This window comes from Choloepus didactylus, chromosome 15, assembly GCF_015220235.1.
Source record: "Choloepus didactylus isolate mChoDid1 chromosome 15, mChoDid1.pri, whole genome shotgun sequence".
In the NCBI taxonomy this organism is placed as follows: Eukaryota; Metazoa; Chordata; class Mammalia; order Pilosa; family Megalonychidae; genus Choloepus; species Choloepus didactylus.
The window spans coordinates 51,393,638-51,418,907 of NC_051321.1; the positions used below are offsets into that span (position 1 = coordinate 51,393,638).

General features: G+C 34.9%; 2 protein-coding genes across 7 annotated transcripts in view; one reads left to right on the top strand and one right to left on the bottom strand.

Annotated features, from left to right (window-relative positions):
- PCDH15 (protocadherin related 15) overlaps positions 1-25,270 on the bottom strand; it is a 1,822,477-nt gene that overhangs the window by 1,132,229 nt on the left and 664,978 nt on the right. For all 6 annotated transcript variants that reach the window (XM_037804906.1, XM_037804907.1, XM_037804908.1 and 3 more), the window contains one exon: positions 15,069-15,122. The gene's annotated coding sequence lies outside the window, so the exon portion shown is untranslated. The remainder of the gene's footprint in view (positions 1-15,068; positions 15,123-25,270) is intronic.
- Positions 24-802, top strand: LOC119509915 (high mobility group protein B3-like). The gene has a single exon (XM_037803899.1). It carries the CDS (start codon positions 59-61, stop codon positions 800-802), a length of 744 nt encoding a protein of 247 aa, XP_037659827.1. The 5' UTR covers positions 24-58.

The window sequence follows — 25,270 nt, forward strand, 5'->3', positions numbered from 1 at the left end:
AGCGCCAAGCCGCGCGTTGTGCGCTGCGCTGCCTAGACCGGCGAACAATACAGTCACGATGGCTAAAGGTGACCCGAAGAAACCAAAGCGCAAGATGTCTGCTTATGCCTTCTTTGTGCAGATGTGCAGAGAGGAACATAAGAAGAAAAATCCCGAGGTCCCTGTCAATTTTGCAGAATTTTCCAAGAAGTGCTCTGAGAAGTGGAAGACAATGTCTGGGAAGAAGTCTAAATTTGATGAAATGGCGAAGGCGGACAAAGTACGCTACAATCGGGAAATGAAGGATTATGGGCCAGCGAAGGGAGACAAGAAGAAGGACCCTAATGCTCCAAAACGGCCTCCGTCTGGATTCTTCCTGTTCTGTTCAGAATTCCGCGCCAAGATCAAGTCCACAAACCCTGGCATCTCTATTGGAGATGTGGCCAAAAAGCTAGGTGAGATGTGGAACAACATGAGTGACAATGAAAAGCAACCTTACAACAATAAGGCGGCAAAGCTGAAGGAGAAGTATGAGAAGGGTGTCGCCGACTCTAAGTGTAAAGGGAAGTTTGATGGCGCGAAGGGTCCTGCTAAAGTTGCCCGGAAAAAAGTGGAAGAGGAAGATGAAGAGGAGGAGGAGGAAGAAGAGGAGGAGGAATTAAAAAAACTGTTGCTCTGTCTCCTTAGAGTAGGGGAGCGCCGTATGGGACACATCTCTTACTTGAGATGTGTCTTGCCCTCATTCGGTTTAATTACAAAATTGGATCATCATGATATTGTAGTTCTCTCAAAGTGCTCTAGAAATTGTCAGTGGTTTACATGAAGTGGCCATGGGTGTCGGGAGCACCCTGAAACTGTATCAAAGTTGTACATATTTCCAGACATTTTTAAAGTGAAAAAGCACCCTGGTGTTCTCCTCACTGTGCACTTTGCCATTGGTATGACAAGGCATTGAAAGATGTTTCTGGCATTTTTTGTTTGTTTGTTTGTTTGTTCTTTAATTTGTAAGGTGGTGTTACTATGGTTTTTGGTTAGAAATCCTGTTATCAACTGTACATATCTATAGTTTGTAAAAATGAATGAAATGAGGGAAATGCCCGGGTGGGCCGTGCTCGGCGTTGAGGCGGCTGTGGGGATGCCTTTTGGCAGGGCCGCAGCTCAGGGCGTGCACTGGGAAGCTGGACCTGTTGGCACTGCAGTGGGCATCCATTTAGCTTCAGGTTGTCTTGTTTTTGTATATAGTGACATAGCATTCTGCTGCCATCCATAGCTGTGGAAAAGGGGGAGGGCTCTGCTGGCATGAGAAGTGTTTGGCTTTTTTTAGTTATGTGCGGTAGTTTTAAAACTTTGTTTTTAAACTAACTGTAGAACTCTTCATTGTCAGCAGAGTGAAGAGCCACTGCATCAAAGTTCAAGAAACTTCTGTACTTGAAAACACAATTTGCAACATTCTGTTATTTTTTGTTTTGTATGTTTAGAATGCTGAAATGTTTTTGAAGTTAAGTAAACAGTATTACGTTTTTAAAACTGTTCTCTATGACAGTCTAAATTTCTGACTCACTGCAGTCTTAGCCTTAGAACAATACACCCCATTCTGTTTGAAGGCTGGCATCCCTGTAAATCCAGTAGCTTTTTTACATAATATGGCTAGCTTACTTAGGATGGAGATGAAGGAGATGGCTACTTGACACTGTTGTGGGATATTGTGTTTGGTGTTAGGTTGAGTCTAAACTGTTGAACGCAGGAGCTAAGGTGACTGGGCCTGGGCAAAGTTTCACAGCCTTCAAAAGGTGCAGGAAGGCGGGTGGGTAGGATTGAGGCTGACAACAGCCTGGGTTTGATATTTTGGTCCCCTCCCCTATGTTGTGGGGCCACATGCACTGCTTAACTGTAAAAACGTCAGGCTTTATCCTGCTCCATCCAGGCCCCCTGTCCTCCACCATGTAGCAGAATGCCCTTTGGTGGGCCTGCTCAGTATTTGACAAAGTCTTGAGCTTTGTATCCTGGACCCCAATGGCAGTGGATGGGTACAGTGGGGTAGGAGACAGTGTCCAGTTTTCCTTCCTACCTTCCCCCAAACCCAAGGCCCCAAGGAAAGGGTGTCATGGCTCCTGTTGTAGATTTGGTGTTGGGGAACCTGAGCTTGCAGGGCAGGCTGTTGGGTTTAACTTTCTAAGTACTGAAGCGCATGCTAAAAGCCGGAATAGCCTACATGTGATTGGAGCTCATGTGTTATCAGTGTAGATTGTTGTTAAATGTTCTAAGACTGGAAGAGGCTCAGTTGGTGTTTCAGTGGTTTTTCATGTTGGTGGATGGTTTTCAACGTTTTGTCTGGGTTGTGGAGGGATGGCAGCCACAGAGGTGAATGGTGATAGTAAAGGCTATTTGGAAGCCTGCTGTGTCATTCATCCCACCCGGCTGCAGTCGTGAAGGGTGCATTGCTGTGGCCGAGTAGCGGTACTGCTTAGCATTAACACTCACATACTTAGGATTGAGACTGTGAAGCACACGGGGATGTTCTGGTGACATTGCTCGGGAGAAAATGACTTTTTCTTAAAATGCGTAATTTGGAACCTTGTGTGTCCAGATGCAGTGTCCTCCCCACCCTGTCAGTTCTTGGGTCCAAGTCATGGTCACAGACCCCTGTGTAATCATAGCCATTGCCTCTCATGTCAGAACTTTTGGCCCTAGATCCATTTTTCTAGTTCTTCTAGAAATTGACCACTAATTTCAAAGCCCAGGGGCCCTTGCTCAGCATTGGTCCCCCTGCTTCAGCCATGCCCCTCTCTTGTCACTTAACCCACAGCCATTGCTTGACATTCTAGCCTGAAGCTGCTGCCACCCACGACACAACTTACCTGGCTAAGATTTTGGAGCTGTGACCAACCTCATCCAGTAGTAAGGAGAAGCTCAACCTGCCCTCAGAAGGAAGCAGTTTCTTGCTGAGGGGTGCCCCTCCGGCTGGCTGTAACTAGGCATGCCAACTGTGGAAGGGCAAAGACTGGAAGAGGCCATGACTTTCTTTTGTGCTCCTGCAGTAGCTAAAGAGGTGGGGGAAGCTGTCTAGCACAGTAGTCTTTGATTAAGCAGGGCTTCAGTTCTAAAGAGACGCTCAAGTCGAGGCCACTTGGCCCACTAGGTGCTTACAGCAAGACCACGACTCTGAAAATTTCCACCCAGGTCACAGGATTGCTCTTCTTAATGGAATGACACTCTAGTTTCTCTGATTTCACCATCCAAGACTTCAGGCTTAGCTGATTTCTTGGCCAGCAGCATGTATTCTTGTGAGGCCAACCTGTTAGCCTTTCTCTGTAAAGGACGGTACCTGCTTTCTTTAAACCATCTCTTTCCCAATCCCCTCACCCTGTTCCTTGAATGACGTTTTATCCATCGGAAAGAATAAAGCTGTGATGTAGAAACTATTTTGTGTGTCTCTTGTGTGTCTGTTCTTGTCACAAATGTATTTGGGGACATTGGATGCATTCATTTTCTGTAATAAAGTTTCTTAATCAGAAAAAAAAAAAGTAGAGTGAAGGCAAAAACATAAAGAATATCATGGTTTGAATACTAAAAAAGGCAGATGTGTACATGCATACTTATGACTCTTATCAAATAATTCTTAGACACATTTAATCCCACAAGACCAGAATCTCAAAAGTATAAATCTTTTCCATAATGCCTAGTAAGTGTTGGGCCAAGGTTTAAAAGCTCAATGCTTTGAAACAGTTTGAAGGGAGAAACTGGCTTTAATGAGAGTTTGTGAGACTACAAAGAGATGCACTGAAGTGATTAGCCAAATTAGCTGAAACATCTTAAAAGTAACAGGTTTTCCTCAGTGAAAAATGAATTTAAAATAAATATGATTCTGGAGCTCTGAGAACTAAAGTCAAATCTTGTCATTTGCACATCAATTAATTATTTCATCATTTTCTATTTACACTGAAGAATCTTGATTCAATTATATATTTGTTTTAAAATAAGTATTGATGATCGAATTTTACATAAAATAGCATGCCCTAACTTTTCATTTACATTACCTGCTTTATCTGCCCTCATAGTTCTAATTGTTACATACATTACATTATATATTTAACAGTCATTTGTTTATATACAGTTGTCATGCTTCAAAGAATGCCCAGCCTTTGAAAGCAGAGATTTTGTTTTACTCACAACTTTATAACCAGCAACTGAAACTTTAAATGAACGAATGAACTAGAAAATTAAATATTAAGTAGATATGACCAAGAAAAAGCCTGTGATTTTGGGGCAAAACACAGAAGAAAACACAAGACTAGCAGCTGTCCTATTTCTAGGTTAGGTGCTTGAGAGAAATTTCATACCTGCTAGGGCTTCAGGAAGGGAGAGAGAAAACAAGTTTGCATACTAATTATCATGAGGCACTGAGATCACTGAAATCTTGATGGGGACAACAGAAGTTATTTTCACAATGTTTGAATTTTACCACAATGTAATATTGCCTCATCAAAACCATGCTATAAAAAACAATCAACATTACCAAAAGAAAGGCTTGTTCATTTTGTAATCACGGGAAGAAGGTGAGGGCTTATAAAATAAGAATCGTTGCTAGTTTTCATCACAAAGAGATTGATAGGATGGAAACAGAACTCACTATGGAGGAAAGATAAGAAAGGAGAGAAGGAGAGAGAAGTAATGCAAAAGATCATTCTATGTGCTCCATAATGGTATAGAGCGAACAGAAAAATAATAATCATTACATGAACTATCATATTTAAACATAATTGTATACTCATCTGGACATCAAATGTATCATGTTTGGCTAACTACAAGACAGTTAGGATTCTTTCTGGTAGTGGATTTTGGCTTCTCATTCTTCCACATATTCCGGAGCTTAACAATAGTCCTGTGAGAGTAACTGACAAAGCAACGCTGATAGTCTCTCAAGTTCAGATACATAAGAAGAATGAGAACCCAAGGAAATGATCATTTGAGTAGTAAAAGAAACATGAATTTGTATTCTCATTTTTATTCTCCCTGGCTGGTGAGGCTGGGGCATCTAGTTAGGTTTATTTTATTAAGTAGTAAAAATAGATACCACATTAATAAATTTTCTGCAATTTAGGAGGTTTAGGAGAAATGACTAACTTTACCTAAACACACCTGAAAAATAAACACATACACACACATACACCCACAAGGAACCACTTTTTTAATTTAGCAAATTATTTTCAGAATAAACAGTTTGGTGAGTTTCATTCTCTGCTATTGTTTTTATATATTAGAAAAAGAGAGGAAGTTTGTTACATTGAAAATAAAGTGAAAGAGGTAGATTCCTATACTAAATATAAAGATGGACACTGATCTGTTTACTGTCACTATAGATTACAAATATAATTTTGAAAATTCATCTATGACTAACAGTGGGAAAATGTTTCCTTATAGCAGACTGACTTCTTTTCTTAATTTTATTTTAATTTTAAATTAGAATAGCTTTCCATCATCCATGAAAAGCACTTCCTTAAACTGATTTTTCAGCTTATAGAATTAAACAGCTTTGGATTTCCGTATTAAATGCCTAAAATCTAACTTAAGAGAATTATTAAACATCTGTTTTTAGACTTCTGCACAAGGAAAGATATTTAGGAATTATTATATATTTTGCAGTTATTTCTTCCAGTAATGTATTTGCCTCAGGAATGAACTAACTATTATATCTGTCAGGTTTCCTCACTTTATATTCTATTTCCTTTGGAAGAACAGATCTTTAGAGGCATAAAACAGGCTTTTGTTATTTCTGTCTATATTTTTAAAGTATCAGAGGAAACTTGGGGTGTGTGTGTGTGTGTGTGTGTGTGTGTATCTTAAATTATAAAATATGTGTGCACACATATAGGTTATTCAATACATTTCAAATTATGAAATATTCATTTATTTATGAAACTCTTGAATAAGACTTTTGTATAATCAAGAGAATTTAGGGAAATAGGATGGGACAGATATCACCAAGAACACTCCTTATTTTCATGTCTGACTGAGAAGAATCAAACAACTAGAGTTAGGCAGAAAGTAAATTAGGGAACCAATTCATGTGTACTTTTGGAGTGAGGCCAATCCAGCCATAATATCTAAAATTCATAGATCAAAAGTCTCTATATCCATTCTACTCTCCTTGGGATATTTTTTTAACATATTACATAAACAGGTCTTGGCAATTATTAACTAACTCAGATGAAAATTTTTATGGTGAAGAGATGCCAAATAATATAATATAATATAATAATATAAAATATATTTCTTAATATCTTTGTGTATATATATAAAAAAAGAGCTAGAAATAAATATAATCTTTAAGTTTATAAAATGTAATTGTACCTCATTATATCCCTCTTTCACCTCCAATTAATTGATTAATATGCCAGTCCACATAAAACTAAATCTGATCATTCCCTTGTCAACATTCTTTTAACAGTATACAAAGAATATAATGATAATTATGAAAATTAAAAACAAGGTCAAATAGAAATCCAATATAACTTTACATTTAAAACTAGGTCAAATAGAAATCTAGTATAACTTTAAATTATATGGGAGTTTATTATACAATGCTCTATATTAAAATATTTAACATAACTAAGAAGAAATTCCTTTTTGGAAATCAATAGGCATTTCATTTGGATATTCAGGGTGCTTATCATATAATCCTATTTTAAAATAATGGATTTCATATACTGCTCTCCCACAGTCAAGATTTGTTACTTAAAGATGCCATTTTGGCATTTTTTGTCCATGCCTCTGCCTCTTTAAAGACCTACTATACCTACTAAGATGAGCAGTTTGAACGAGCTGATTGAGTTTTAATCGACATACAATATATTCACATAAATAAAATGTGTAATCTGACAAGTTCAACACTTGAAACCATTGTCAGAATCAAGACAATGAACCTATCCATCACCACCAAAAGTTTCCTCATGTCCCTGTGTAACTCCTCCCTATTCCTACTTCTTCCAGCTCTCCCCATCCTCTGACAGACACTGATCTGTTTACTGTCACTACAGATTACTCTGTGATTTCTAGAGTTACATATCCATAGGATCACAGAGCATGCATCTCTTCTTTTGGTGATGTGTTTGTTCAAATATTTTGCTTCTTTTTTATTGAATTGTTTTCTTATTATTGAATTTTGAGGGTTCCTTATATATTCTGAACACATGTTCTTTTTAAAATATGTGGTTTGCAAACCATTTATCCCAGAATGTGACTTAACTTGAATCATTTAATTTTATCATGAGAATACAATAAAATCTTTCTAAATATTCCATGTCATTGTCAAAATGGGTTATTAATATTTTCAGGGAACAGTGTATATTAATATATACATGTCACAGAAAGAAACCAAGTTATGTATAACATATTTATGTAACCTGGCTCATTGCAAAATTAACGATGCTCAAAATCTAAGAAGTCCCACATTTTTACCATTAGCAGAGATAATAGGCAGTAAAATAAAAAGGAGGTGGGGTGGAGAATGTTCCTTGATGTGAGACAGGCACTTTGTGCAGTATCAGTTCTACTAATCATTTATAAATATGAGTACTTTCCTCACGTGCAGAGAAGGGAAAATAATGCAGATTTCATGGATTGGTGGGAGGATTGAATAACATAATCTATGTGTAAGTATTCAACACATACTAGATGCTCCCTAATTAATGATACAGTGATGATAAAATTGAAAATTTAATCTCTCCTCCTACATGCACACAGAAAGAATTAAAGTTCCGACAGACTTAAATTATAAAATATTTTGCAAAGCTAATTGTGGCGACCAACCATGATTTGAATACACCAACTCAGAAAATCATGGAGAAACTCTCTCTTTCCCTAGACGAGAGAGAAGCCTGATAAAAACCATACATGGAAAAGGCAATTTGGCCTATTGTATGACTACTTGAGATCCCTCAAGGACTCCAAAAATTCTGAGGAGATACATTATCTGTCTGATTTAGGTCATAGAAAAATGATTCTGATAAACTTAATAAGCAGATATGAAAGGCTACATTGATATGGTTTTACTGTATAAAATATACTGAATTGATAGTCATCACTATTTTAAAAATAAAATATGGTATGAATGATCAGTTTTATTCTTATGAGGATAAAAAAAACATAACATTTCAAAGCACCATTTATATGGGAAGGCAAAACACTTCACAGCCAAATGTTAACAGTATCTATGGTGTCTTGTAATAAAATTAGAGAAAGATTAACCATTGAGCCAAGATCACATAACTTTACCCTTCATTTATTGAACAATCAATTAAAGGAATAAAAACACATCTCATTCTAGGAAGCCTTGTCCTTGCCAATATTGTTTAGACTGAGAGAAGACACATAAAAAGAAAATGTACCATATACTCAGATATTGCAAAAACACAGCTCAAGGCAGTCACAAGTCTTCACAGAGGGAGGGTCATTTTTATCAACTTAGATGGTCTGCTTACTGTGTTTATGAATCCTTAGTAAAGTATTTCAAAATAAAAAATCATTGTCAATAATTAATATGAAAAAAGATGCAATACATTTACATAAAAAGAGTTCAAAATAGGAAAGCTACTTTGTCTCCAAACATAAATTCATTTACTAAGTCTTATTAAGGGCATAGGATTCCAAAAATATTCAAGAACTGTGAGCTATCTCACTGAGCTTAACATCTAGTTTGTTAAGTAAGACAAACACATACGTAAGTACAATATTTCAATGAAGAATAAAATGGTGCAATGATGTTTAAATATAAGGATGGCAAAATTCACTTAACAGATACTACATGGAATTTCTGCTGGATGCAGAAAACATTACAGGAAGACTTTGAGGTCCTATATGCTATATTGCTTCCTGAAAGAACAGGCCGACTCTCCAGATTCTTAGGATACTGAGGGATCATGAGCTAGGAAGAAGGTAGCATGTTACTTGGGAAACCTTTTGCCTTTGTGGATCAAAAAACCCTAATTTCTCAGCATTTTATGGAATACACAGTTTGGCCTGCCTAGGTGATAAACCAAAATATTTGCAGTTTTGCCTCTGGTCCTGGCAATAACACCAAATAAATTATCTTGTAACTTATCTGGATCTAAATTTACCTCTCTTTTTCTGAAAAATTCTAACTGTAAGAAATTTAATCTTAGAATCCACCTCAATTTCTACTTAATTACATAAAGGAAATATGAAAGCATTGTCACATTCTCAAACGGATAAGCAAGTCAAGAATAAAAAGAAGGGGTTTTATTAGGGGAAATGCTGCCTTTTAAGAAAAAGGGAACCATATCCCATATTGGAGAAGTAGGAATGCCTTTTTATAATACCCAACAAAATTCAAGAGCCAACTGAAAAGTAGTTATAAACTCTTCTCTTCCTTTCTGAGTAGTAGAATATTCTTTTTAGACTACTCAAGACATCAATGTGATTAGGGAAAGATCAGGATTGTTAAAACCGATTGTGTGGCTAAAAAAGAAAGGCTACAAGGTGATCTTTTGCATCTAACATGCAAATCAACTTGATAAGATGTGCCAATAGACTTGTAAAACAAGTGATTGTATTGGGAAAGAATTTTCTGTTTCCACACACCCAATTTATCATAAAAACAACTGTGCCTCCTGAATTCAAATATAGAGATGTCCCTTCAGATCACGATAAAGCCTACATATGACGATAGAGAATGGGAAATAATAGCTTGGCCTGCACCCTTTCTATTCTGTGATATTTGTGAAAAGAAAAATCAGGAAGACAGAAGAGAGTCGCATGAAGACAAGCTCAGAGAGGGGAAGTATGTTATATGAGTGAGGGTATTACCAAGGGCCGAGCTGGGTCCCTTGCCATCATGCCCCTGTAGAATTCTGGAAGCCCAAAGGAAATTTGGCAGTTTATTATGGACAGGAGATGGAAGCTCTGAATTTTACCTTTAGCAGCCATTGGTTCTGATGTATTATAGACATCGTCTCAGCTGAGAATCTAGCAAAGGAGTTGGCCGGAAAGATCTTTGCATCTGAGAAAAGGAGGGCTTGCAGAGGGCTGGAGAGTGTCTCACTCATCACAGCCAATGGGACTCAAGAGTCGAGCTTCATCATAGAGAAAGGGGGAGGTCACTACTGCACCCTGACCAAGATCACAAATCCTACAGAGGCTCTGACTTCAGACTAAAAGGCTCAAAGGGACAAGGAATGTCATGTTAAAGAAGGCAGAGGGCATAGTGCATAAGGCCAAAATCATTTTACATCCTTCTGAGTCCTGTCAGCCACACTATCCCATCCCCCATCCCCACTCACCCTGAGACCCCAACCCCCACACAAACCTAATCACTAGTTGAGGGAGAGAAAAAGGAGGAGGGCTTGGTATCAACAAAACACAAGATATTTTACCTAAGAGAAACTGAGCACAGAACATAGTTGGCTAATTAAATCATTGGATAAGCTTATTTATTCACCCCCCCATCTCACAAGAATCTGGAGGTTTTAGATGTAGATAACATTATTTACATTCTAAATAGAAGAAATCTCATTTTCCCTGCAGATCTGAGATTTAGTTTTGTCAATAAAATTTGTATTTTAGCTACAAGAATAATGTGAGATCATGAAGATAGTGTAAGAAGGGAAAACAAAAATGTCAAATTAAAGGAGTGAAGAGCAAATGATAGAAAGAACACCTAATAAAGGAAGAACAAAGCAAAGTTTCCCAGAAATCAAAAGAAAAAGATTAGAGTATAAACCAATTTAAAAAAAAAAGAGGAACTATATAGAGAATTGAGCCATAGATTCCACTTATGACTTATAGAAATTCAAAGAAAAGAGAAGCAGGACAGATTGAGCATGGGGAAAATAAAATATAGAAGAAAGCCTCTCTTATCTTAAGACTGTACTTTAAAAATTGAGAGTTTTCAGGAAAACTTAATGGAATGTGTTACACCAGACATCTCCTCCTGGAATTTTCAAATGTTAATGGCAAAAAAGACAGAAGCTTGAGAGGGAATTATATCCAAAGATATAAGAATCAGATTGGCCCCTAAACTGTTCACATAATGAAACACTAGGATATATTAGACACCATATTCAGAACTAATTGGGAAAAAGTTTCAATTATATGTGTTCATAAGAGAAAGTCTTTCTGAGATATACAAAGACCCATACTATAAAAGAACAAGCTGCTATTTCTATTTACTCCACATGAAGAACATGAAAGGCAATTCATAATCAAGAATTAAAAAAATAATTAGGAAATGTGTAGCATAATGCATTGAAAATTTTAACTATTTTTACTACTAGTGATTATGATTAATTCAATCTATGATTTCTTAAACATTTACTAAGAGCAAGATATCTTGCTACCTGTTTAAGTATAATAATATATTTAATCTATAAATCATTCATGAGAAGTAAGTATTTCTAGTCCCACTTTCTATCCCAGTTTTCTCTCTGATGACTTAGATGTATTAAATAATTTGTCATTTAAGGCCTTGAATAGTGTGCTTTTGTCTGTGTGTGAGTACACAAACATAGTTCAATGAAAACATTTATCAATATGAGTAAAAAAAGTAAATCAATGATATCCCACTTTAAATTAAATTAGCAATTATCAAAAAAAAAAAGGAGTTAGGTAGGAAAATGATCACTATTCTTGACAGTGAGAAATGTGGTAAGATTTCTGAATATGGATGAAATATTTTGAAATGGAAGTCCTATACAGATCCAAAGAAGTAGTCAATTAAAAGCTGGTTCTTGACAAATGTAAACATAGATGTGGGGAAAAAAACAAAAGAACAAAAAACAAGCAGAAAATAAAAAACACTGGATAAATTATTCTGTTTTAATATGTAAAACATTTCTGCTTTCACTGTAGCTTTGCAAATTCTGATCCTGGAAAAGAAGCACTTGTAAGACCTAGAATCTCTTTGCCTGCTGGCCAGAAGAAATTTCTTTTAATTTGTCATTAATTAATTTCTTAACAACCACCTTTTGTTTAGCATATGCATGTGACATAACTATTTCAATTTTGATTATTTTGTTTCAGTAATATTTTTGCTTCATCTGCTCCCTCCTATAGAAATATGTCCATTCTACCAGAATCTTGCCGTTTAGGTGGAGAGAAAACATCAATACAATGCAAAGTCATTGAACAATAAAGTGCATTAAAAAAGTAATCTGCCATTTAGAGCAATTATAAGATAAGGGATTTATGCTATGTGGTTATTTATAAAGTAGTGATGATAAAGGTGAAAAACACTTTAGATTAGCAAGGCATAGAGAGGATATAGGGGTCAGCTTTAAACTAGGCTTTAAGTGATGGGCTGTTTATTAGTAAGTAGAGAGGAATCCAGAGGAGATTTTATAAAAAAACATAAAAGCCAAGGTAGTATGGGCTAGCTAGAGTTAGGGTTAGAGGATGTGAAGCAGAAAAAATGAGATACACAACCAAGAGGTAATTCAGATGGACCTGAAAGGTTAACTTCAAAGTCAAAACATTCTGGAATGCAAATATTTGGTATCTGTGTGTATTGCAACCTGTAAAGAGCCCATACTGATGAGTATGATTTTTATTTCTGTGTTAAAAATTCAGCTATCTCTATGACCAATTAGAATCCAAAGCCCATAAAGAAATAAAAATATGATGCCTGAATGAAGGAAGGCTGTTTATAATGAAGTATTAAAAAATGGAATAGATAGAATTAATCAAATCAGTCATCTTCTGCTCGATTAATGTCCTTTGGGCTTGCATGTAACAAGTAGTGAATGTCAAATATTCTAAACATTTTTGTAAGCCAGCCTTACAAGCACTGATTAAGAGAACTGAATACCAAATGTAACCAACAGATTTCCTTTTCATTTATCTGCTACTGAGAATATTAAGTATTTTCTTATCTTCATCACTCTCAGAAATTCTCTTGCTATATGCCTATCTATACATATTCATCACTCTGACAGCAGAATCAAGAATAAAAATTCAGATAAGAAAACATGATGTGCATTGCTTTATCTTTTAAATGTGGGACATACATAAAAATAGATATGTGAAGACAGCTTCTTAGAAAGAGCAGTAAAAATAAGCACAGTGCATCTTCTTCATTTAATCCTGATAAGAGTTGAGCAATGACACATATTGATCATTTGGGTTGTGGATATTCTTAATTCCTCTTTCTTCTCCTAAAATTTCATAACAAAAGAACCCATCCAAAAGAAATCTTAGATTTATTGCCTCAGTGATTATACTTCTGCAGATTATTCACACCACACAGTCATGCGGGCAGTGGGAATATTGGTCCAAGCATGTAATAGAAAACTTATGAAGTCATAGCAATTCTTATGCTGACTCTTTGGGATGCCTTCATTGTACACTCAGACAAAGGTCTCAAGGACAAGTTTGATATTCGAATAAAGTATTTCACCACTATTATACTTTTACAACCACTGTACTCTGAGTAACATTTAAGAGAAGAGAGCTTTGCCATTTAACATTGTTTGGTGTAATTTATTTGCCAGAGCATAGTAAAATTCTTATAAAAAATTAACTGTGTTATGCCAACTTGTAGGATTCCTAAAGTAGGCAAGAAATTTCCTCTGCAAAATTATATACTGGTTAAATTGCAATTGCTTTATTGTAAGATGGTTTTACACTTTTTTAAGTAATTATTTCAGGGATTGAAAATAATTTGTTTTTAATTATTTGGGGGAATATTTCACCAGGAAAGAAAAGATGAATCAGTCATGGGAGATTTCTTAAGCACACATTACTCAAATGTGCTTTTAAATTTTACATTATCAGAGGTAACAGATTAATTGAAAAATATCTAATGTTATCTAAGGATATTTTTAAATAAACAAAATAGTTGAATATAAATACAATTCAATTATTTTTCATTTAACTTTCAAGTTTATTTTACTATATCTAATTAGAAATATGTTTTTAGAACTGAAGAATCACAAAAGAATCACATCTGATTTTGTTTCCTTCCAAAATCAGAGGAAGAAGAGCTGAGATATATGAAACTTTAAAAAGATTCTTCTACCCAGCTGTTTACTTTTTCTGAAAGTTCTAGTGAGAAACTAAGAATAAAAACATGACTAAAATAATGAACTGCAAAGCTTTCTCCTTCATTTATTTCCTAGACTAAGAAGCAACTAGCTTTCCTAGAGAAAGTGTCCTTGAACTGGATTTTCTTTAGTGATTTGAATTCCAGGTCATTCCAATAAGACCTTTCAAAAAAAAGCTGTTTCCTGTCCTCCGTCTTTCCTAAAAGCCAGGGCCTTAAGGATTGGCATTTACTTTTCATATTTCACATTTCTACCTTTCCTTCCTTCCTTCTAACAAGTACTCAGTCAGAAGTACATTGGCAATCAGAGTCTCTTCATATAGAAAAAGTCACAAATAAGTGGATTTGCATATCAAAATGCTTTTGTTATTAAAAACAACATTTACTCCAGAACAGACTAAGCAATGAATAATATTTCTACCATTAATTTATGGTCTCAAGTAGTACTCAAGTTCAATTTAAAATTAGTAATTTTTCATGAATCAGATAAATAATTATTTATTGAGCTATGCATAAAAGACTGAATCATGCAGCGCCCTAACATTATTCCACACTCTAATTTTAGATTTTAAGTTTTTCTTGATATTAATAAACTCATGTTACCACATGGTCTTGTTCTGTGGCTATTGGATCTTGTCATAATATCTCTACACGAGTCCTTTTCAGAGGAGCAATTGCTGCATTACATTTGCCACATGATGTTTGGCAAAGAAATTTCTTTGTTGAGTGGCAAAGATGCCAAGTCAAACATTTTTACTCTGCCGCAAACAATGGATACTTGAGACAAGAAGCAAACTGCAGACATCTCCTTACAGTGAGTTTTCATTTAAATGAAACAATGACAAAGTAATTGCCAACATACAATTGATGACCACAACTTGGATCCCAAAATCAACAATTTAATTATGATTTTCTTTATGAGACTCAAAGGGTTCCCAGAGATAGCTTTAATATAAACCTTGGTAATTGAATTCTTGGCATGAGGTTTTCAACTTATTAAATGCAACATTCAAGTGCAAAATAAGATAAACTATACCTTATTTGTAGATACTGAACATAGTATTCAGAAGCACAGCATCATTGCAAAATCCTGTAAATAGAAATAACTGAGTTAAATGCACTTTCAAATTTAAATCAGAGTAATAGTTATGTAACTAAGGGAAAACTCTTTTTTAACTATCAAATATTGCCTTAGAACTTCTGGTGCTAATATAGATATATTTATACAATTGTCCTTTATGTTCTATGGCCAGAAAAAAAAGAATGTGTATATGTACTTGGGTTTGTGTTCATGCATGCACCATTAAAATGTGTCATTTCTGGAAAAGAATTATTAACAAAACTTTCATATTCAATGTGTTTAGGTCATGAAAATGGATCATTTGGAAGCCAGTACTTCAAAGTTTAGAGGAATAGAAAGATAATACCTAAGGTTAGATTTGATGAATAGATGCTTCAACTAAAACTGTGCAATAAATATTCCTGAAGATATATGATGGTTATACCTGAAGAGTGAAGCAGTTTACAGAAATATGATTTCTTTCTAAATATATGCTCAATTTGTGAATTCATGCAAAAATGAAAGGGTAGTACATTCCACATTACAATAATTAGGCCTTCTGCAGAAGATTGAAATAAACTGTGAGGTAAAATAATTGGTATATTAATAATTTTTAAGGGTGTTTTTTAAATATTGAAAAAACACAATTCAATCTGTTGGATTAAGGATAAGATATCTAAGCTAATATTTGTGTCAAGATAATTAAGTTAATACATAAGATAATATTTAATATTGTGTTCTTTTTATATATATTTGCCAGATTTTTAAGCAGTTCTTCTAACTTCCCTCAGTAAATGGGATAATGGTAGTAAAACAATGAATTCAGTGTCTAGAACAAGACCACTCATGATAAACATGAGGTTATCTTTAAAATATAGACCCAAAGAATGTTTCCTATCTTTAACAAAGCAGTATAAGAAAGTGTACCTCTTAAAACTAACCAAAGCTTCAGTATAACATGCTGACTTTTTGTTGTTTGTTTAACAAAAGACTAGTAATTTAAAGAGTAGATTATGATAGATTTGTAAATATTTAAGAGTTTTAACCTAAAAACAAAATCACATATGGGGAAAAAAAGACATGGTTACACAATCATAGAAGTGTGAGGAAATTCAGAGTTCATGGAGGTCAAACCCACTTTTCTCAGGTGCAAAAATGTGTTCTGAAAGACTGTGTCTTCTTCGAAGTGATGCAGCATATTTGTAACAGGACTGGCATTTGAATACACGATGAAAGTAACTACTATCATTTTTTTTTATCATTATTATATGAAAGGAAATTCAGCTGTATGAAGTTCCTGTAAATAATTTACATGATGGACTTAGAATATATTTATTTGAAGAAATGAGGTGAAAATAGAGTTAATCTAAGTCACATCTTAATACAGTAAGTCCATGCAAACATATTATGCAGGAATTTAAGCAATTTTAAAAATCTCTAATTTTTTAACTTGCTATTTTCCAATAGTTTTATTTCTCACACAGGGTGCAAAAATAATTGTTTTTCTTTGTTTTCCAGTTATTACTGAGTAAGAGCCACGAATTTTTTAAGTTCAAAAAGCTGTCACTGGGATGGTTTTATTTTTAGCCCATGACTAAAGATAATTTAATGTCTGCTTGTATTCCTCTCATAACATTTTTAGCAAAGAAGCAACATAATTTTCAAATATATATTTTGCTTATAAATAGACAAATTTCAGATTTGCTTCAGATTTGCTGTGGTGTTCCTCATTGTTTAAATGTTTCATGTTTATGTTTAACACATATTTACCTAGCACTATGTATCTGATGAACTTTTTCTAGGCACTGAGACTATATCAATAAACAAGATTTTTTTTTAAAATTGTACTCTGGTACTTACCATATAGGAACGGGAAGCAGACAATAAACAATACACGCTAAGCAAACAAAAAAAACATGTAAATTATATATAATTTTAAAAGTGATAAGTATCAAGGGGAATAAAGAAAGGTCAGAGTAGGGAAGGGGGAGGTGAGAATGTAGTGGAAGCATCTGATATGTTAAATCAAATGACTATGGTGGACTAAAAGGATATTTCAACAACATTTAAATATTTGTCTACTCTATCTAAAGTCCATGATACATTTTGTCAGCTTTTAGTTAAGGAAGTAACTAAATTAGTGAAAAAAAAATCATTTTAAATTTGCTTGAATTTCAAAAAGAAGAAAGTAATTTCATCTCATTACTTTTTCACAGAACACATATGGGTACTTTCCACTCCCAAGATTTCTTTAGGATTGTCTCTGACATTAAAAGCCTTGCTGTCTAAGCTCTTTGTGTATAACCTGGTCAGTCCCTGGAGCTAAAGAGTAAAGGATGATACTGACTGTTTTAAAACTTCAACTTTCGTGTGAGACCAAAGGAAGAGATGTTTATTTGGTGCAAAATCTATTTTTTCTATTGCTCATTAAATAATTTAACTTGTATGGTCAGTTTATTCAAACTCCATAATTACATGGAATTTTGAATAGGGAGTGAGACTGGTTGGTTTGTACAGGTTAGAGTGAAACCCCGATATATTTCAAAGTAATTTGGGTAGAGAATAAAAATGTATTTGCAAAGCCCCTATGAGGGACTGGGGAAAAATGCAGAAATATTAAACTGCTCCACCCTGGGGAATTACTGATATTCTCACAAGCACTAGGGGCTATCAATTTAACAGACTGAACCCTCAGTCTTGGGGCTTCCCTTGTGAAGCTTGTTACTGCAAAGGAGAGGCTAAGCCTACTTATAATTGTGCCTAAGATTCACCCCCAGAGAACCTCTTTTGTTGTTCAGATGTGGCCTCTCTCTCTAACACAACTCTGCAAGTAAACTCACTGCCCTCCCTCCTACATGGGACATGACTCTCAGGGGTGTAAATCTCCTTGGCAACGTGGGACATGACTCCCAGGGGTGTATTTCTCCCTGGCAACGTGGGACATGATTCTCAGGAATGAGCTAGACCTAGCATTCTGGGATTGAGAAAGACTTCCTGACCCAAATGGGGAAGAGAAATTAAACAAAATAAAGTTTCAGTGGCTGAGAGATCTCAAATAGAATCAAGAGGTCATTCTGGAGGTTATTCTTATGCATTATATAGATATCCCTTTATAGTTTTTAGTTTATTAGAATAGCTAGCAGGAAATACCTGAAACTATTGAACAGCAATACAGTATCCTTGATTCTTGAAGATGATTGTATGACTATGTAGCTTATAAAGTGTGTCTGTGTGATTGTCAAAACCTTGAGGCTCCCACTCTCTCTATCTAGTGTATGGACAGATGAGTAGAAAAATGGGGACAAAATTTAAATTAACAGTAGGGGCAATGTAGGGGGAGGATGGGATGTTTGGGTGTTCTTCTTTACTTGTATTTTTTTTTTTTTTGAAGTATGAAAATGTTCAAAAACTGATTGTGGTGATGAATGCACAACTAAATGATAGTATTGTGAACAGGTGATTGTACACTGTGGATGACTGTAGGTTATGTGAATATATCTCAATAAAACTGAATTGAAGAAAGAAAAAAAAAAGCATTGCTGTCACTTTTAAAAATTTTAAGACAAAACATTCCCAACATAGAGGGCAATCTTCAACAAAAGAGGAGGATAAGGCAATGGATTAAATGACAACAGTAAGTTATTGTAGGTTTCAGGTTTACTGTTTCATAGGTGTATAGCGTGGAATTTAAAAGGGCTCTGTTCATGTCTCAACCCCAATGTTTGTAATTCGCCCTCATGAATCATTGTGATTTCAGAATAACCAAGCCAAGCTACCTAGGAGTGTTTTCCTTTAGCTTGTAGTAAGGGAATTACCGGGGCACCAGTTACTGTGTAACATTGTCGTTTCTTTAGGGATTAATTACTAAAAATTGCAAGACTATAGATTTTGGCATCCACTAATGTACCATTTGGGCTTTAACGTAGTGATAACTACCTTGAGGACAAAGATAGTTCATCAAGGTTGAAGCCTTCTTAACTTACTTATTTGGCAAAATTTTATTGCAGAGCCTCATTAACCAGCAACAAGTCTCTACCAAATATCACTCTAGCACTGCTTTCAAATGCATAGTTCAGTATTTATAAAAGAGAGAAAATTTCATCATTTAGAGATAATATACAGGCCAATCATCTGATATTTTCAAGAATGTGGAAATTATATAGCACCATTTCCCTTTTTTTTAAACAATTGGCACACATATGTGTATTTTGGAGATTTCCTCCAACTTAAATTGTTTTTTTTTTGTGGCATAAAAAAACATTTATAAATATCTAGTCAATGTAATTTATGTTACAACTACATAGAAGCACTCATGAAATCTTTAAAGGATGCATATCATAATCCATTACTGCTGCAAGGAAAATCCTACTGAAAATGATTTGATAATGCTTGTCAAACATATAGTTAAGATCTCTATCACAACATGTAATGAATCTGCATGAACAACTTAGACATATTTGCAGTTATTTATTTTACTTCTATTGTATTATCAGAAATTATAGAAATGAATTATTTAAAACATATTTAGGATATATTAAATTTTACTAAAATGGAATAGATTAATTTCTTCTCAGCAACAAGTCATAATTATATTATGAGTCCAAAGATATTCAAGATAATTATCTGTTAGTAAAATTTAAAAAACAGTTATATTAATAAAATCTATACACAATCTGTTTGGATAATATAATACGACACATTCTCCAAAAAGTTGATAATACCCTAACCATAAAGTCACCAATAGCAATTTAATGAAAACAAAAATATGCCTTTTTCATTTATATCCCAGGAATAGATTATATTTAATATCTTAATATCGAGTTGTTGGACTTAATAAGCCCAAACTTGCTTTCATATATCATTATATAGTGTAAGAGATAAACATTTGGATATGGACCTTATTATCCTATTTGAAGGAGCTGATAAAATGACACCACAGACCAGGAGATATAGCATTTCAATAGTGAAGAGTCAAATGCTATTATTGGTGAAGCATAGTTCCCCCCTCCCAAAATAGCTGTGATCTGCTCTTAATATGTAATATTATACAAGTTCCTTGAATACCTGTGTACTGCATCTACTTTTTCACATTAGCTATTTATTCTGTGAATGGAGGAGAGGGAGGGAAAGAGCTTGGACCCTAGAAACAGACACAGATATGCAGCTTGATTCTGTCACTCACTGGGCTTTGTGCGCCTGGGTAAGCTGCTTCCAAAGTATCCTTAGGAAGGATGTAGGCAGGTGGCATGAAAGAGGATGAGGTGGGGGAAAGAAAGGCATTGCAAAAATAAAATGAACACTACAGCATATCTTTGCTGGGAATGGTTACATCATCAAATATAGCTGGATATGTAACCCTAGTGAAAGCCAGAATGGCAAATTATATTACCATCCACGTGCTTAACGTGGTGCTTGCAAAGCATCACTAGTGATGGCTACAGCCAGTTTAAGTCAACTTCTTTATTCACATGTTAAGGAAAATGTATCAAGATCATGACCATTCAGATTTCCAAAGTAGAATGGTTGAGACTATAATGATCATTTTTCCCCCTTTAGAGTGTTTTCCACTTTTGGTCCTTTTACTGCAAAAACTAAAATGAAATCTCAAAATTAAAACTCAAAAAAGGGAAACAAGACAGGTTTTAAGCAGTTATTTTGGAAAACACAACATTCTGTGTCTCCTCATTTTATGGCAGTGCTTCAGCAGTATATAAATAATAGGATTTATTTGTCAGAAGAATATTAAGGGCTTGGTCCCTCTTACAACACCAGTAAAACAACAGAATGCCAAAGCCAAGGTGCAGAATTGGTGACATGGGAGCCACTTATTCTGAGTGCACTCTAGCCAATAAATACTATTACTATTATGGCACAAATAAGAAATGACTCTTTTTTAGCATGTGTTTTGTCTGATTTTAATTGTGAAATTGTTCCACGTCTTTTAAGAAAGTATCAATACCCTCAGTGCATGGTGTTTATTGGATTTAATATACATCAAGGAAGTGGTTTTATGATCAGAAATTAAACATAGACAAAAGAAAATTTGAAATCTTTGGCCATTGTTTTTAACTTGAGTTTTGTAAAATTATTAGACCATCTTCAATGGAATTATATTTAATATTTTATTCTAATTGTAAATCTTAAGCTTAAATCTCATGACTGAAAGAAACTGAAATATTATTCATTGATTTCTGCATGTTAATATAATGTTATACTTTATACAATATCTCCAATAAATTCAATATTCCATCCAAACATAACCAGAGAAGGAGCTATTTAATTGCACCTCGTAACTTTGATTCTAGCATCCAGAAATTTATTTTTATGCCTATTTTAAGTATTGCCTATACTAAATTAACCTGGTTTAAGTTTATTGTTTTTTTATAGTCTCAGACTGAAACATAATCTACATAATAAGGTGGCAAGTTTCAAAACTTTCAATTATATTTTTTTTTTTTTTTTTTTTTCTTTTTTTTTTGCTAATACTGACTTGGTGTCCTGGTTCAGTCCCTCTGCTGGCAACCAAAGAGATTGGGCCAGACATACATGCTCCCAGTATGTGCACAAGGTTTACTCTGATCCCTCCAGAATGGGGACCAGGGGTCCACAGTGGAAGTGCAGGCCAGCCCATGCCAAGCTTGTGAGGTAGGGGAGGGACCAGCTAGGACACCATGAGATTCTACCAGTTTTTAAGTAACCTTTTTCTTGATTCAGTACAGGTCTTGTTCCTGCAGTCCTTTAACTGTTTTCTGGAACTTTGAAACAGATGTTCCTGCCAGTTTTTACTGATTGTTCAAAGCTTCTATGGGGGGAAGGAGCCCTGAAGCATCTTACGCCATCATATTGATTGGGGCCCCCTGTATGAGTTTTGTATTATTTTTGCATCTGTCCTATAAGTTTGAAATCATTTCAAAATTAAAATTTATTTTACAAAAGTTACTATGCATTAGTGGGAAAATCTCAGGGTCAAATAAACACCCCTAAATTTTCTCTTAGAAAATCATAGGCCACAGCATGAAAAGTCCCCTAATAATCTATTTAAGATTAACCTAGGATTTTCTAAGTTTATTTGACCATGGAATCTTTGTTTTGCAGACAACTTATAAATTATGGACATTAGTGTTAGCCCTGGATACTTTCTTTTATAGACATGGAAGAACATTACTTTTACAAGAGGACATGCAGCAAGTTAACCATGCCTAGGAATAATTGGGTGTTCAATTTTCTCAAGGTCAAAAGAATCCATTTTTGAATTATAGATTCTTTTAAGACCTATTTATGGTAGTGTATCTACACAACAGCATACTGGATACATGAAGAGATCTGGGCTTTGTCTTGCCCTATTATTAACGTGAACCATGGCACCTATGTCAATTTCGATCTTGATATAAAGGAAAACTGAACAAAACAAACTACCAATCAAGTAAAGGGAAAAACAAGAACTGAAGTTGGTATTCTTCTAGCCATCCCTAAGCTTTGTCATACTACTCCAGCCACACCCCACTTTTTTAGCTCTGATAAATTTCTATGTGGTATTTGGTATTGGGTATTGTGGTTCATTAGAAAGGGTAAGAGTTACCAAGTGTGGAGAAAAAAAGGTGGGGAAAAAGTAAGAAAGGACAAAGTACAAAATGGGCAAGGACACAATATGGGGAAAGGTGAAATTATATTTTAAAATCAGACTTTGCTTGTTGAGCATATTTATTAGGCACTTTCTATTACTAATTTTACATTGGGCCACACAACTACCCTATTGTGGTAGATTGAATTATGTTCCCCAAAAAGACATATTCAAGTCCTAATCTATGATCCTGCAGGTGTGAATTCATTTATAAACAGGATTTTTGAAGATGTTAAGGACAAAATGAACCAATATGACTGGAGACCTTACAAGCAGAAGAAATTGACCACAGAAGACCAAAGGAGACGACCATGTGACAAAGGCGGAGATCAACAGCCAGCAAGCCACCACCCGACTGCTCCAGACCTTGCAGGAGGCACAGCCTACTGATACCATGATTTTGGACTTCTGGTCTCCAAAACTGTGAGACAATTAACTCCTGTTGCTTAAGCAACCACTTCTGTGATATTTGTCATGGCTGACCTGGCAAACTCAGATACCTATGAAGCAGAAATTGCTATCACCCACTCAAACAGAAGAGTAAAATGATGCTCAGAGAAGTTAAACAAGATTCCACTGTTAAGAGCCAAGATTTGACCTTAACATCCAAGCTTTTTTCTCAGTAGAACACTAAAAAGATATTGATTCTCTGAAATAGAATATCAAGCACATTTCTTCTTCCTTTCCCTCAAGCAAGGATTTAACAAGAAATTGAAATCAGAAGTGGGGCCCAGGCTTTTCTTCATAAAATCTTTTAACCATTACTTTATCATTATAAACATAGGTAAAAAAAAAAAGTTTCATTTCTTTTATAGAAATGCAAATAGAAACTAGAATGTGCAACTAATTTAGCTGAGAAATTATGAGGTGTACTTGGCGATTCCATTTTTCCGTACACACAAAGAAATAAAATTATGCATTTATAATTCTTCCACATACCCACCACTCATAATTTCTAGTACAAAAGTTAGTTGATCTCTGGATCATTTCTGAAACTTTGCAATATTTCAGACAATAGTAGTTTACTTGAAGTCTGAGAAATGCCAACTCCTAGGATAGTTACCAGAAGTATAAGGCAAAGCTTTCAAAGGTCATGAAAGACAGCATTGCTATAATCCTTAGAAAGCTGGATAGAGTTGTCTAGTCCAATATGAAATGAGGTCTCATTTCTCCCCCATGGGAAGAAACAGGGATGAACATCTACTCATGCAAAGCTGCTGTGTCAAAACTAGATTGCACATGTGTCATGAATTCATAATTTGCTCCCTCTTAACATTTCATTTTAAATACAATAATCAACTTTAATGTAGCATATTAACATATTTACTTTCTAAATATACTCAGATTTACCTTCTAAATATACTCAGACTAATTTGGATAACCCCATTTTGGCATCACATGGATAACAATGCACAATCTAAAGGTTTATATATGAGGGAAGTATGTAGTAAAGAGAAAGATGTTAGAGACAAAATTCTTTGCCCCACCCTCAGGTCAGAGTAGGCTTCCTATCAGCATCGAACTACCAAAAAACTAAGCCTGATATTCCCTGAGGAATAGGGGATAGGAAGCAAAAGCAGGTGGCTCAGGAATTTCCCAGGTAGCAAAGAGAAGCAATGTCCAATTTGTGTTTTTAAAATTGCCAGAATATTATTTATATCACTGAAAATCTGCACCAGGATAATCAACAGTGGAAGACCTAGATTTTATTCTCTCTGAATACTCTCTCTAAAGTACAACCCTGTCTACAAAGGGCAGACTAGTTATTTTAGTTTCTTTTCAGCTTTAATTTAATTACTGGTATTACAGTATACTTCTATTTCAAATTAGCTAATAATTTTACAAAGTTCAAGTTAAAGTAAACAAATAAATGAATAAATGACCAGAGGCTGAGGATATCTAGTCCTCTTTTGTTCTTATCTTTGTTTAATTTCAGAATTAAGACTCTAGGATTTGTGTGAGAATTACATGAGATAACATGTAAAATACTTAGCAAAATGGTAGGCCCTTGACTAATTCTCAAAGACGGTCTTCTTCTATCCCCCTCCTGTCAGTTTGTTTGGAAATTAATCTGGGGGAGAGTTAAAGAGCAGAACATTTTGGAAATACAAAAGATAAGGGGCATTGATTTAAAAAGATAAACCTTGGTATGTATTACTAGACAGAAAGTACATAGTAATCAATGATTTACATTGAATATTGTGTTATCAGATTTTTGTTCTTTAGGATACAGAGCACTCCTTTCCTGTCATATGCACAGGAAGAGTTCAAATTCAATTTTTGGCTGAGAAATCTTCCATGTTTCACCTTCAATCCCTTCATCTCTGTAGCAGCAGGGAGTTCAGTTCACATTGTCAATAAGGCATGCAATAAGTTATAGGAATGTCCACTGCCTCATAAGAATGTGAGTTCCTAATGGGCAGAGGGTATTTCCTAATAATTGCTGTCTCCTCAAAACCTGACATATTGTCTGGAAAACAATAAGTATACATTAACTGTGAGTACAATTGCAATATGTAGGCCACGAACTTAATGGATCCACTTGGGGACCATGCAG